This window comes from Heterodontus francisci, chromosome 13 (assembly GCF_036365525.1).
Source record: "Heterodontus francisci isolate sHetFra1 chromosome 13, sHetFra1.hap1, whole genome shotgun sequence".
Lineage (NCBI taxonomy): Eukaryota > Metazoa > Chordata > Chondrichthyes > Heterodontiformes > Heterodontidae > Heterodontus > Heterodontus francisci.
The window spans coordinates 8961626-8976226 of record NC_090383.1 but is presented as its reverse complement, the minus strand read 5'-3'; the positions used below and the strand labels follow the sequence as shown (position 1 = coordinate 8976226).

The window sequence follows — 14601 nt, the reverse complement described above, 5'->3', positions numbered from 1 at the left end:
TGGGATGGGGGGGTGGTGGTGATGGGGGGTGGTGGTGGTGGGGGGGGATGGTGGTGGTGGGGGGGGGATGGTGGGGTGATGGTGGTGAGGGGGGATGGGGGGGTGGTGGTGGTGAGGGGGGATGGGGGGTGATGGGGGGGGTGGTGGTTTTGAGGGGTGATGGGGGGGGGTGGTGGTGGTGTGGGGGGATGGTGGTGGTGAGGGGGGATGGTGGTGGTGAGGGGGGATGGGTTGGGGTGGTGGTGGTGAGGGGGGATGGGGTGGTGGGGGATGGGGGGGTTTGGTGGTGGTGGTGGGGGATGGGGGGGGGTGGTTGGTGGTGGGGGATGGGGGGGTTGGTGGTGAGGGATGGGGGGGGTTGGTGGTGGTGAGGGGGGATGGGGTGGGGTGGTGGTGGTGAGGGGGGATGGGGGGGTGGTGGTGGTGAGGGGGGATGGGGGGGTTGGTGGTGGTGAGGGGGGATGGGGGTGGGGTGGTGGTGGTGAGGGGGGATGGGGGGGTGATGTTGAGGGGTTTGGTGGAGAGGGGGGATGAGGGGGGTGGTGGAGAGGGGGGATGAGGGGGGTGGTGGGAGAGGGGGGGTGGGGGGGTGGTGGAGAGGGGTGATGAGGGGGGTGGTGGAGAGGGGAGATGAGGGGGGTGGTGGAGAGGGGGGATGAGGGGGTTGTGGAGAGGGGGGGATGAGGGGGGTGGTGGAGAGGGGAGATGAGGGGGGTGGTGGAGAGGGGGGATGAGGGGGGTGGGGGGATGGTGATGAGAGGGGTGGGGGGATGGTGGAGAAGGGGGATGAGGGGAGTGGGGGGATGGTGGAGAGGGATGAGGGGGGTGGGGGGATGGGTGTCGGAGGGGGATGAGGGGGGAGGGCGGATGGTGGAGATGGGGGATGAGGAGGTGGGGGGTGGTGGAGAGGGGGGTGGGGGGGTGGGATGAGGGGGTAGAAGGTGGGGGTCGGGGGGATCGGGGGGGTGGTGGGGAGGGTGGATGAGGGTGGTGGTGAGGGGGGATGAGGGGGGTGGGGGGTTGATGGTGAGGGGGGTGGGGGGTGTGATGGTGAGGGGAGATGAGGGGGGTGGTGGTGAGGGGGGATGAGGTGGGGTGGATGGTGGTGAGGGGGGATGAGGTGGGTGGGTGGTGGTGCGGGGGGATGAGGTGGGTGGGTGGTGGTGAGGGTGGGTGGTGGTGGAGGGGGGATGAGGGGTGTGGGGTGGTGATGATGAGGGGGGGTGGTGATGTGGGGGAATGAGGGAGGGTGGTGGTGAGGGGGAATGAGGGGGGGTGGTGGTGAGGGGGATGAGGGGTTGGGGGGGGTGGTGGTGATGAGGGGGGGTGGGGGGGGTGATGGTGAGGGGGGATGAGGGGTGTGGGGGGGTGGTGGTGAGGGGGGATGAGGGGGGTGGTGGTGTGGGGGGATGGGGTGGGTGGGTGGGTGGTGGTGAGGGGGTGGGGGGGGTGATGGTGAGGGGGGTGGTGGTGAGGGGGGTGGGTGGGTGGTGGTGAGGGGGGATGAGGGGTTGGGGGGGGTGGTGGTGATGAGAGGGGTGGGGGGGTGGTGGTGAGGGGGGGGATGAGGGGGGGTGGGGGGTGGTGGTGAGGGGGAATGAGAGGTGGGGTGGTGGTGAGGGGGGTGGGGGGGTGGTGGTGAGGGGGAATGAGAGGTGGGGGTGGGGATGAGGAGGTATGGGAGTGAGGAGGAATGTGGGATGGGGGGTGTGGAGGAATGATTTTTGGGGGGGGGCGAGGAGATAGGGGGGGTGGGGGGGGGCAGGAGGAATGGGGGTGTGGGGAATGATGGGGGGTGTGAGGTATGGGGGTGAGTGTGAGGAATGGGGGTGAGAAGGAATGGGGGGTGGGTGTGAGGAATGGGGGGTTGGAGATGGGGGGGATGAGGAGGAATTTGGGACGAATGGGGGGTGTGAGGATGAATGGGGGAGGGGAATGGGGGGTGAGGAGGAATGATGGGGGGCGTGAGGAAGGATGGGAGTGAAGGGGTGTAAGGGTGAGGAGGGATGGGGGGGTGTAAGGGTGCGGAGGGATGGGAGTGAAGGGGTGTAAGGGTGAGGAGGGATGGGGGTGTAAGGGTCAGGAGGGATGGGGGGGTGTAAGGGTGAGGAGGGATGGGAATGAAGGGGGTGTAAGGGTGAGGAGGGATGGGGGGTGTAAGGGTGGGGAGGGATGCGGGGAAAAGGAGGGGAGGTGAACGAGGGATGGGGGAGGGATGGTGGGTGAAGGGGGTAGGGAAGGGGCGATTGGGGGACAGATGCGTGATTGAAAGGGATGGGGGTGAGGGTTGTGGAGGGATTAGGGGTCAAGGGTGAGGAGGGTTGGGGGTTGGTGAGGAGGGTTGGGGGGGTGAAGGGAAGGGATGTGTGAAGGGGGATGGGGTGTGAAAAGGGGGTGAGGGGGGGAGGGGAGATATAATGGTTAAGTGGGGGGAGATAAGGATGAATGGGGTTATATGGGGGGAGAAGGGGGATGTGAAAGGGCGGGCGATAAGTGAGTATGGGGGCATAAAGGAGGACGGAGGGGAGGGATGACGGGGTGGGGTAAGGGAGAAGGAGTGGGTGAAGGGGGGAGATAAGGAGAAGGAGGGGATGAAGGGGGGAGATCAGGGAGAATGAGGGCGTGAAGGGGGAGATAAGGGAGAAGGGGTGAAGTGGGGCGAAATGGGAGAAGGAAGGGGTGAAGAGGGAGATAAGGGAGAAAGAAGGTTGAAGGGGAGATAAGGGAGAAAGGGGTGAAGGGGGAGTTAAGGAGAAAAGGGTGAAGGGGGAGATAAGGGAGAATGAGGGGGTGAAGGGGGGAGAAAAGGGAGGAGGAGGGGGTGAAGGGGTGAGAAAAGGGAGAAGGAGGGGGGTGAAGGGGGAAGAAAAGGGGGGAGGTGAAGGAGGATTAGGGAGGAGGAGAAGGAAGGGGGTTAAGGGAGGAGAAGGAAGGAGGAGGGGTGAAGGGAGAAGGAGGGGGTGAAAGGGGGAATAAGGAGCAAGAGAGAGCGAGGGGAATAAGGAGGAGGAGGAGGTGGTGAAGGGGATAAGGGAGGCACAGGGGGTGAAGGGAGGAGGAGAGGGTAAAGAAGGGAGATAAGGGAGGAGGAAACGGAGTAAGGATAAGGGAGGAGGGGTGAACGGGATTAGAGATAAGGGAGGAGGGGTGAAGGGATTGAGATAAGGGAGGAGGGGTGAAGGGATTGAGATAAGGGAGGAGGGGTGAAGGGATTGAGATAAGGGAGAAGGGGTGAAGGGATTGAGATAAGGGAGAAGGGGAGATGAAGGGATTGAGATAAGGGAGGAAGGGGGTGAGGGGGAGTTAAGGAGGAGGAGGGGGTGGGAGGGGGTTAAGGGAGGAGGAGGGGATTGGATGTGGGGTTGAAGGGAGGAGGAGGGGTTGAAAGGGGGGCTAAGGGAGGAGGGGTGAAAGGGGAGGCTACAGGAGGAGGAGGGGGGGTGAAGGGGGGATAAGGGAGGCACAGGAGGTGAAGGGAGGGGGAGGGGCCGTGAGGGGATAGGGACGATATGTGAGGACGATATGTGAGGGGGGAATAGGGGATAAGGGAGGACGAGGGGTTGAGGGGGGAGGTAAGGGAAGACGAGGGGATGAATGAGGGATAAGGTTGTACAAGGGGGTAAAGGAGGGATAAGGAGGATGTGGGGGATAGGAGGGAATGGGGGATAGTGAGGGGGATAAGGGCGCATGATGGTAGGGATAAGGGGGGATGAAGGGGATGGGGCAATAGGGATGGAGGTGAGGGGGGATGTGGAATGAGAGGATTGGAGGAAGGGGGCGGGGGGTGAGGTTACGGGATAGGCATAGGTGAGGGCAGGGGTGGAGGTGAGGTGGGATGGGGAGTTTCGGGTAGGGAGAGGTGGGACGCGGTGGGGTGGGGATTCAGTACGCGCATGGCCGCGGGTGGCTGAGAGTCTGTGTCCCAAGCTGCAAAAGAGAACTGGGTGCAGCTTCTCTGCTGCATACTTCGGTACTGCGTACCACTTCTGGTTCGTGTTTTGGAGTTCCAGCACCAGCCTCAGTACCTTCTGTCAGTATTAGCCTGGTTCAGTGGTGTTATCTCTCTTGCTTCTGAGTCAGAAGGTTATGGGTAATTCCCATTCCAAAGACTGAGGCACAAAATCTAGGCTGACGCTGCAGTGCTGTACTGTTGGAGATGCTGTCTTTGGATAAACCAAGGCCCTCAACTGCCCTCTTGTGTGGACATAAAAGATCCCATAGCACTATTTCCAAGAAGAGCAGGGTCTCCATGGTGTCCTGCCCAATATTTATGCCTGAACAAACATGACTTAAAAAGCAGATTAACTGGCTGTTATCACATTGCTGTTTGTAGGAGCTTGCTCTGTGCATAGTGGCTTGTGCATCTCCTACATCCAATGGCTGCACGTAAGAAGTACTCCATTGGCTGTAAAGCACAGCGGAACATTCCAAGGTCATGAAATGCAAGTCTTTGATTTTTTTTCTCTCTACCACTGCCAAATAGTGCTAAGGTACAATCAAGTATGTGTGTTAATGTAGTGTGGCCCAGTACCAACCTTTTGATATAATCTATTTCTTCTGCAATGTTTTTTAAGGCAATGTTTTCCAATTATGTTAGCCACATGGATTGATAGATGCCATTCAGTCCATCATGCCTGTGCCAGCTACTTGGGAATCCAGATGTGATTAATTACAATAGTAAATAAATAATTACTAATACACACCATGGAAAGTGAGACTGATCAGAGATCTGGCACAGGCACGATGGGCCAAATGGCACCCTTCTCTGCTGTATGATTCTATGAGTTTTCTGGTTGGGCTTTTTTTTATTCGTTCATGGGATGTGGGTGTCGCTAGCTGGGCCAGCAATTATTACCCATCTCTAACTGCCCATGAGAAGGTGGTGGTGAGCTGCCTTCTTGAACTGCTGCAGTCCTTGGGGTATAAGTACACCAATTAGGAAGGGAGTTCCAGGATTTTGACCCAGTGACAGTGAAGGAATGGCGATATAGTTCCAAGTCAGGATGGTGTGCGGCTTGGAGGGGAACTTGCAGGTGGTTGTATTCCCATGCATCTACTGCCCTTATCCTTTTAGGTGGTAGAGGTTGCGGGTTTGGAAGGTGCTGTTGAAGGAGCCTTGATGAGTTGCTGCAATACATTTTGTAGATGTTACACACTGCTGCCACTGTGCGTTGCTGGTGAAAGAAGTGAATGTTTAAGGTGATGGATGGGGTGCCAATCAAGCAAGCTGCTTTGTCCTGGATGGTGTCGAGCTTCCTGTGTATTGATAGAGCTGCACCCATGCAGGCAAGTGGAGAGTATTCCATCACATTCCTTACTTGTGCCTTGTAGATGATGGACAGGCTTTGGGGAGACAGGAGGTGAGTTACGCGCTGTAGAATTCCCAGCCTTTGACCTGCTCTTGTAGCCACAGTATTTATGTGGCTGGTCCAGTTCGGTTTCTCGTCAGTGGTAACCCCCAGATTGTTGATAGTGGGGGATTCAGCGATGGTAATGCCATTGAATGTCAAGGGGAGATGGTTAGTTTTTCTCCTGTTTGAGACGGTCATTGCCTGGCACTTGTGTGGCGCGGACATTACTTGCCACTTATTAGCCCAAGCCTGGTTGTTGTCCAGGTGTTGCTGCATCTGGACATGGGCTGTTTCAGTACCTGAGTCGTGAATGGTGCTGAACATTGTACAATCATCAGCAAACATCCCCACTTCTGACCTTATGATGGAGGGAAGGTCATTGATCTCGATATTCATTTTCACCTGACATGCATGTGGGCTTTAAAATTTTTGTGCGCTTGTTGGTAAAAAGGTAAGATGAAAAGCAGACTAATTTTTTAATTAATGTGAGTGTTTTATTTGAATTACTTAGTGGTGATCGATATTTAAGCATACACAGGTGATAGGCTTGAAAAATTGGGTCTTTGTCACTAGAATACTGATTATGGGGAAATCTGATAGAATTGTTTGTAATTATGAAAGGATAGGAAGGGTTTGATTAAATGTAAGAGATGTAGAACAAGATGGCAGGAGAAATACACAGAGTTGAGAGGATGTGGAATTCACTTCCAGGGTTAGTTGTTGAGGCAGGTACTGTCAGCATTCAAGATTGGATAAAAGCAAAATACTGCGGATGCTGGAAATCTGAAATAAAAACAAGAAATGCTGGAACCACTCAGCAGGTCTGGCAGCATCTGTGGAAAGAGAAGCAGAGTTAACGTTTTGGGTCAGTGAGCGCCGAAGAAGGGTCACTGACCCGAAACGTTAACTCTGCTTCTCTTTCCACAGATGCTGCCAGACCTGCTGAGTGGTTCCAGTATTTCTTGTTTTTATTCAAGATTGGATAGGTGGATGAAGGAAATGGAGTTGAAGCTATATGGGAACAGGTGGGTAAATATGATTGGAAATGTTTGTGTGGAGGGTAAATACTGACACAGAATGGTTGGGCTGAATATAAAAGAACTAGATTTGTTATGGTTGAAGAAACCCCTGTGGGGTTAAATGCGCACTTTATAGCTTATTTCCCCTTGTCCAGCAATGCCTTGATTTTAAAATTCTCCTCCTTGTTTTCAGGTTCCTTTATGGCCTCACCCCTTCCTACAACTCTCTTAGATCTTGGCAATCCTCCAATTCTGGCCATTTGTGTGTCCCTGATTTTAATTGTTCCACCATTGATGGCCAGGCCTTCAGCTGCCTAGATCCTAAAGTCTGGAATTCCCTCCCTGAACTTCTCTCTTTCTATCTCTCTTTCTCCTTTAAGACACTCTTTAAAATCTATCTCTTTGACCAAGCTTTCAGTCACCTGTCCTAATATCTCCTTATGTGCCATGGTGTCCAATTTTGTTTGATAACGCTCCATGAAATGCCTTGGGATGTTTTATAACATTAAATGCACTATATAAATGCAAGTTGTTGTTTTGCTGATTTTAAAAAAAGGACAGTGTGGGATTTAAACTGGCTGTACTGCCTGGCCAATTCCACAGGTTTCCCCAGAGCTGCACATGCATCGCCAAAATTGGGTGACTGCTGTGCTTGCTTATAATCAAGCAACCAATGGCAGGTGAGAGCCAAATGAGTTGTGCTTTATGTCTTGAAACTCACAGATCAATGAAATCAGAGAGATTTTGAGTAATAAAGATGTGCTGACGGGTCTAATTAAGTCAGATTACAAACATGTGTATCGGTTGCTGAGGCCTTAAAATTAATCTCTTCAAAGTGATTCTAATGTCTGGATAAGAATTTCACATGGTGTCTAATCCCAGTTATGTTGCTGATAAACACTATATATGGAATATACTTTCCTCCAGTTTCAGAATGTTTCAACAATCCATTTTTGCTAAAACTCTTAGTCTGGAGATCCAAATTCAAATGCCTTCAGACTATAAGAACTTTGACTGAATCAGGCCCATTTAATCATTAATGTTGTACATATCAATTGTTAACATTTGACTGTTGCTCAAGGGAAGGGGAGAATGGCAATGATTTAAGGAGAGAAATGTTAGAAACCTCTCTTAGTTGACCGCTGCCTAATTTGAGGCTGAATTCCATTTCAGGCATGAATACCCTTGCTGTTTCTGAACACAGTTTCTGGGATCGTAGTGGTCCTGAAAACGATAGAGGAATTACACTTAAAATTGTTCTTTGTAATATTGTGGCATGCCAGTTGGGTGCTTTGGAAAGTTGCAGAGTAATCAGATAGGAATAGGCTGGCTTATGCTCTTTTGAGGAATCAGTAAGTTAGTTTTTGACTTTGTCCAAGATTGCAGAGCACCCTAAGAGCCAGGAGCAGTCTACTTTCAGCAATTTTCTTAAAGCTGTTGATCTAATGGTCACCGAGGTCCTGCCTGCCCACTCAGATGGACGTGAAAGATTCCACAACACTATTCAAAGAAAAGCAAGTAGATGGCCAATATTTGTCTCTCAACCTTGATCACCAAAGCAGATTATCTGACCATTTATTTTGTTGCAGTTTGGGGATCCTTGCTGTATGCAAATTGGCTGTCACATTTCCTACATTACAATATTGGCTACAATACAAAAGTACTTGTTTGTGAAACTCTTTGGGACATTCTGAGTCGGGTAGGGTGCTCATGAACAAACAAGAAACTATGGGAGTACACAGATAAAGTTTGCATTTCATGTGGGATATGCACCCCAATTCCAAGCTCTGTATCAGGGTGGATGGAAGGACTTGCTACAAAAGTGCAAGTTGTTATGTTCTTCAATATTTTATTTGCACTGAAAGTTATGGGACTAATTTTAAGTTAACCCACCAGTGGAAAATTGACTGGATTCGATTACCCCCATTATAGTATATTATTTACATTTTCTGTTTCAATAATTTATTAGTAAAGCTACAATCCATTATTAGTTACATTACTACCTTATCCATCTGTAGCACGTGCATAAATGTAGGTCTGTTGTGGTATGCTCGCTATATATTACATTTGATGGTATAAAAATTGTCTCTTGTAATGCATACCTTATTTTTTATTTAAAATATGTCTTTCAGGATGACATTGGTTTAAAGGCAGAGCTACAATTTCTTTGAAATACTAGAAAAAAATGCCACTTAGCTGTCAAAATTTACATATTTTGTATAGGAGGGGAGGAATCACAGGTATTCAAATAATGTCACATTTGCCCTGTAATTAATTGGCAGTCATTATCGAGAAATATAGTATAAATGGGTGGTTGATGGTCGGCACAGACTCGGTGGGCCAAAGGGCCTGTTTCAGTGCTGTATCTCTAAACTAAACTAAACTAAACTTTTAACATTGGACTCCATCAGCTGGCATGATAGCAAAGTTGCAACTCAAACATGCTGTAATGCAGAGTGGTGAGTCAGAATTTTGGAAGCCCATTGGACACTGGAATGGAGGCGGATCGGCCTGGAATTTCCTGCTGCTGGCCAGCGTGCTGGTTTCCCCACGCTGTCCCACCTCTGGGCTATTTTCTGGGTCGTGGGCAAGATGGCCATCTACATGCAAGTGATGGACAGCAGTTGAGGCCATTAGCTCCTCTCCCGCACTGCCTGGAATTTTCCAGTCGGTAGGTGAGCCCTCTGCAGTGGCGAAACACAGCCAGAGAAAAGGGGTAGCCTCCCGGCAGCAGACTGAGGAACAGCGTTCTGTTTCACTATTTAAGCATTCCCCGGCAGCCAGCTTACAAATGGCCGCACACCACCGAGTGGTCTAGCAGCTGTGGCCATTGTATTCTCAAAAATTTTAAAAGTGCTGATAGGGTTTCTTCATCTTGAGGTGCCCTCTTTCACCCTCCAGCATTGAGAGGCTGCCCGCTGTTCTTAATTGGACAGCAGGCAAGTCTTCTGGCCTATCCAACAAAAAGTCTGGTGGGCATCACACTGTGTGGGGTTGGGACACAGAAGTGATCCCGACATCAGGGCTCTGACCCCAAAACAAAAATTTGCCTGTTTTGTGTAGATTTGCATCTGTGATTTCTCTCCCAGTAACGTGCAGCCACAATCCCTAAAAGCAATCGAGTGGGGAGTTAGAGTGGGACTCTCCCTGGGGCTGCTCTCATGTACCTCCTAGTGGTTGGTCATAGAATGTCAGTGGCAGACATTTGAGAGGAGGGAGCTTGCCTAATGTCTTGGTGACAGATGGCATGTGGTGCAGAGGTATTACAAAGTGGCATATGGTGCAGAGATTACAAAGGGTAAAGCTAGTTTTTTTTAAAGAGGGAATTATATTTTGAAGAATGAAGTTTATCCTGCATGTTTTATGCACTAAATACCAAGATTCAGAAACTACGCCGGAGTGGTTATTATTTTAAAATTGTTTATGCAGTTTCGTCAGCAATGAATATTTTGATGCAATTGCCAATCACCAGTATGGTTGCTTAGATTCAGTTTGACAGAAATCCTTTGACAACATTTCCAGTATATTTTTAGTCCAAATTGACAGGCTTAGGTATTGAATGTAAAATGTAATTTTAAACAAGCTGAGACTTGATCTGCCTGCTTGTCAGCACATTGTAATGTTCATTGAACCAAGACACACCGTTTCAACAGTAATTTAATGTATGAGAAGTATTCTAAGTATTTCAATATGCTGAATTTCTCAAGATTCCAAGTATTTCAATAGTCAATATAACAGAATAATCAGTTTCAGCATAGTCTGGGAAAAAATTTTAAATATTCATTGTTATATTTTCGAGTGCATTTTCCGCTACAAACTTAAAATGCAGGCTGTTACAAATTGTAAAACGGATTGCTTTCTTTGATATTTATGGGTTGAGATTCAGCCATTTTCTCTGAGAAAAGGAAAAAATGGAAATTGTCAGTACAATATCACTCCATGAAGGCTTGTTTATCACCAGGTCTGTGCTGTGTGAACTAATCTCCACCAGAGTGGGAATAAGGGTACTCTAGTTGACCTCACTGTTTCCAGATTGGGGAGGGGAAAAGACTCTGGGTATTCAGCAAATCCTATTGGAAATGCAAACGTGTGCATGTCAGGTGAGGATTCGACCTGTTGTGATAATCCTTGCAGTTGAATAACCCATTGGCACTCGCTGTTAAGGCTCACATGATAAAACCTGAAAGAGTTAGAGAAGGCTGCTCAGCATCCATGGTATCCCAGCAAGGAGTTAATGCTTTTAGAAAGCGGGTGGGGAAAATAAATTGGCAACAGAAATAATTGCATGGCAGAATTCCCAAATTGAAGTGTCATCCTCATTTCTTAACAACACCTTGCATTTAAATAGTGCCTTTAATGTAGTAAAATATTAAATAAATTTCATACTGGCAGTGAAATTGAATCACCTGTTTAGAGGTTTGGGAGGCAACCAGGGTCACTTTGGAATCAAGTTGGCTGCAAAATGGCATGTCTGGTAAGGGTACTTTGGAATGGAGTCAATTCTCTATAAGGCAGATTTAGTAATCTGATAACCTGAACTCGTCAGGCCTTCAGTACTTGAGGGTTTGTAGATAAATGACCAGTCAGCCTGGCTCATTGATAAGACTTGGAGTGGTAAATCTTGGAAGGACTGGGATTCTCATCGCTTGGCTCTAGATGACTCTGCAAGCCAAATGCCATAATTAGTAGGTTTGTCTAGCTGGACAAGTGCTTTGTGCTGATGCATACCACACATTTCAGGACAAGAAAAAAAGCTATTTAATCCATCATGCTCTTTTAAAAAGCAATCATGAACTCCATACTATGTATTTAGTCTGAACAGCACAGTTTTAGCTGGTTAAACTTCAGCTTTTGCACACACGAAGCATCTAATAACTGCAATGGTCCAGATGCACATGGCAAGGGTTGCAAATTTAAAAGCTCAATATGGAATTCAAGCTAAGTGTTGCCTTAGTTTCCTATCTAAAAATAAGCTGGAGTGTTCGCTACTTGGTGCAACATAAGTGTGATCTCTACCTGAAATATAGTAATTTGACAAAGTTAACTTGATAAAGGAAGTAGAAATTCGCTGGTATCGACATTGGTTGCAAGTTAGTGACCATTAGCACTGAATTACTACCAGTAATCCAGTAGAGCCTTTGTAATTTCTCATTTATGATAGATGCCAGAAATCTTTGAATTGTTATTGACATATTTTGAAAGGATTTGGAGAGAAAGAACTTGCATTTATATAGTGCCTTTCACATCTTCGGGATGTTCTAAAGTGAATTAATTTTGAAGTGTAGTTACATTTATTATATGTACAGCTAGATACCACAGATAGTCAAACAGATGAAGTTTTAATAGTAATATAAAAGCAAAATACTATGGATGCTGGAAAAATAAAAACCGAAAGTGTTGCAAATTTTCAGCAAATCGGGCAGCATCTGTGGAGAAAAACAGAATTAACATTTCAGGTTGATGAGCTTTCATAAGAACTTAATAGCGTTGGTTCAGTGATAAAGGTTGGCCCAAGAAACCAGGAAGTTCCTATTCTTAAAATAATTCCTTGGGATCTTTCATGTTCACCTGAACCATCCGGGTGTACCTTGGTTCACCGTTTCATTGGAAAGACTCCACAATTGGAGTAATTCCTCTACTGCACTGAAATATCAGCCCAGAATACTTGCTGATGTTGTGAAGGAGGGCTGAAATCCATAATCTTTTGACTCATAGGTGAAAGTGCTACCAATGAGCCAAGCTGGCACTTAGTGTTTAATATTGTGTTTATATTTAATTAATATTTGGTTCCCATTGCATTTTTTTTTTTACAAACTTTTCTGTCTTCACTCAGGTTGGCTGTCCTATTGTGTGAATTAGATGCTAGTAATTTATTTTACTAACATTGAAGGTTAAGCAAGATATGTTTCTATTTCAGTAATGTCCTCAAACAAATTTGTCCTTAAGGTAAGGCTTTTTCCTTAAATTACACATGAAGTATCATTCTGCCTTGCAAGTTACTGTTACTTATATAAAATCACTTCTTTATGAATGGAGATTGCTTAGTTTGTATGCAGCAGGGAAGAGGGAATTGCTGACCAGTGATACAGAGAATGGGTTACTGCGTATGACTGCAGGAGCCTCTTGACATACAGAGGCGAACTGTACTCTTAGTTTATCTCTGCTGGGGTCTGACTGAGGTTGCCAGAGACTTCGCTCTAAAATTAAGCACAATATTTGCTGTCATAAACTAGTTATTTTCTTCAATGTTCCCATGCAACATGAAAGTAATTCTGCCCTTCATGGAATTCTACTCCACCATGAGTCACTGATTTCATGAGCAGTGGGTAAGTGGAGAGAACTGGAGTATTAATATCTTTCCCACCTCGTCCTAGCAAAAAATCTGTTTTATAAATATAATAGATAATGCAGCATTTTTAAATTGTTGCAGAGAAAAATGATTGCAGTTGTTTTGCTAAACTCTTTTATTCTCTTAGTTCTTCTGCTAAACAAAATAACATCCTAGTTTATTGTTCCATGGGCTCTAATAACTGCCTAGCAAGTCATCCAACTGGCAATTCTTCATGTTTAAGATCAAACAATGAGTATTGCCAACTATTCTGCAACGGGGGTGGGGTCATCACTGATAATACTGTAGTGATGTTTTGTGTTTAGCTGCTGAGAATTACATTGGATATACAGCACAGAAACAGGTAATTCAGCCCAACCAGTCTATGCTGGCGATTGTGCTCCATTTGAGGCTCCTCCCATCCTTCCACATCTAACAGCATAACCCTCTATTCCCTTCTCCCTCATATGGTTGGCTAGCTTCCCCTTAAATGCATATCTACTATTCACCTCAAACACTCCCTGTGGTGGCGGGTCCACATTCTCATCATTCTTTGGGTAAAGAAGTTTCTTCTGAATTCCCTATTGGATTTTAGTGTTTATCTTATGTTTAGTTTAGTTCAGAGATACAGCACTGAAACAGGCCCTTCGGCCCACCGAGTCTGTGCCAACCATCAACCACCCATTTATACTAATCCTACACTACCACATCCCCACCTGTCCCTATATTTCCCTACCACCTACCTATACTAGGGGCAATTTATAATGGCCAATTAACCTATCAACCAGCAAGTCTTTGGCATGTGGGAGGAAACTGGAGCACCCGGAGGAAACCCACGCAGACACAGGGAGAACTTGCAAACTCCACACAGGCAGTACCCAGTATTGAACCCGGGTCGCTGGAGCTGTGAGGCTGCGGTGCTAACCACTGCGCCACTATGCCGCCCCATATTGATGGCCTCTAGTTTTGCTCTTCCCCACAAGTGGAAACTCTATCAAAATCTTTCATAATTTTAAAGGCCTCTATCGGGTCACCCCTTACCCTCCTCTTTTCAAGAGGAAAGAGAAAAGAGACCCAGGCTGTTCATCCTTTCCCGATAGGATTGAGGACATAATCGAGGAATCGCTGCACATAAATAATCAGTATGTAGAAAGACAAGCATGATATTTTAGCAATGAAAGACTGATTTAAAAATATCAATGAGAAGCTTGTGGATAATTTTAGGGAATGAGGATGAGTTCAGGAGGTATAGATATGCCCAATTAACATCTGTACCTTTAGATGTTTGAAGGCATGTGCATGGCCAGAATGAGTCCATAACCATAGATCCATTGTATCCCATATGTTTATCTGTCTAAGTAACAATACCATCTACTAGTAATATGGTCTCAGTGTTGACTAATGTACCCTCATTCAATACAGTCCCTTTAAAATAGGTGCAACGGTTAAAGTGCACCATGACACATTTCGATACTACGTAAAAAAGAGCTTGGTTTTTGCATTGTGAAAGATAACATTTGCAAGATACATTCAATATGGTCTCTGATACTGAAAATGATGCAGACTATTATATGGTTAGATGATGCTCAGTTACCATTAGTACATTGATATTCTCAACTTTTATGCTAGTTGTACAAAGTGGTTATACATATAGTCAAGAGGAATCTCAAACCTGATGGGCTGATGTGCCCGACAGCACTCACTCCAGGGTATTTAAAGAAAGCGGGATGTGTTAAGTGAGCCCCCGGCTTATATATTTAATAGCTCACCAAAAGAATTGGACTGTCCCCAGAGATTTGAAGGAAGCTAATGCAGCTTCAATTTTTAAAAAGGGTACCAAGCAGATCCACATTGGCTTAGCTTAAGTTATTGGAAAGTTGATGGAAGGAATCATTAGCGATAT

General features: G+C 47.1%; 1 protein-coding gene across 1 annotated transcript in view; it reads left to right on the top strand.

Annotated features, from left to right (window-relative positions):
• The window catches only part of slx4ip (SLX4 interacting protein), a 117372-nt gene that overhangs the window by 5676 nt on the left and 97095 nt on the right, over positions 1 to 14601 (top strand). Inside the window, 2 exon segments of the mRNA XM_068044329.1 lie at positions 4334 to 4490; positions 12204 to 12316. Of these exon segments, the coding sequence (XP_067900430.1) occupies positions 12290 to 12316 (27 nt within the window). The 5' untranslated portion in view covers positions 4334 to 4490; positions 12204 to 12289.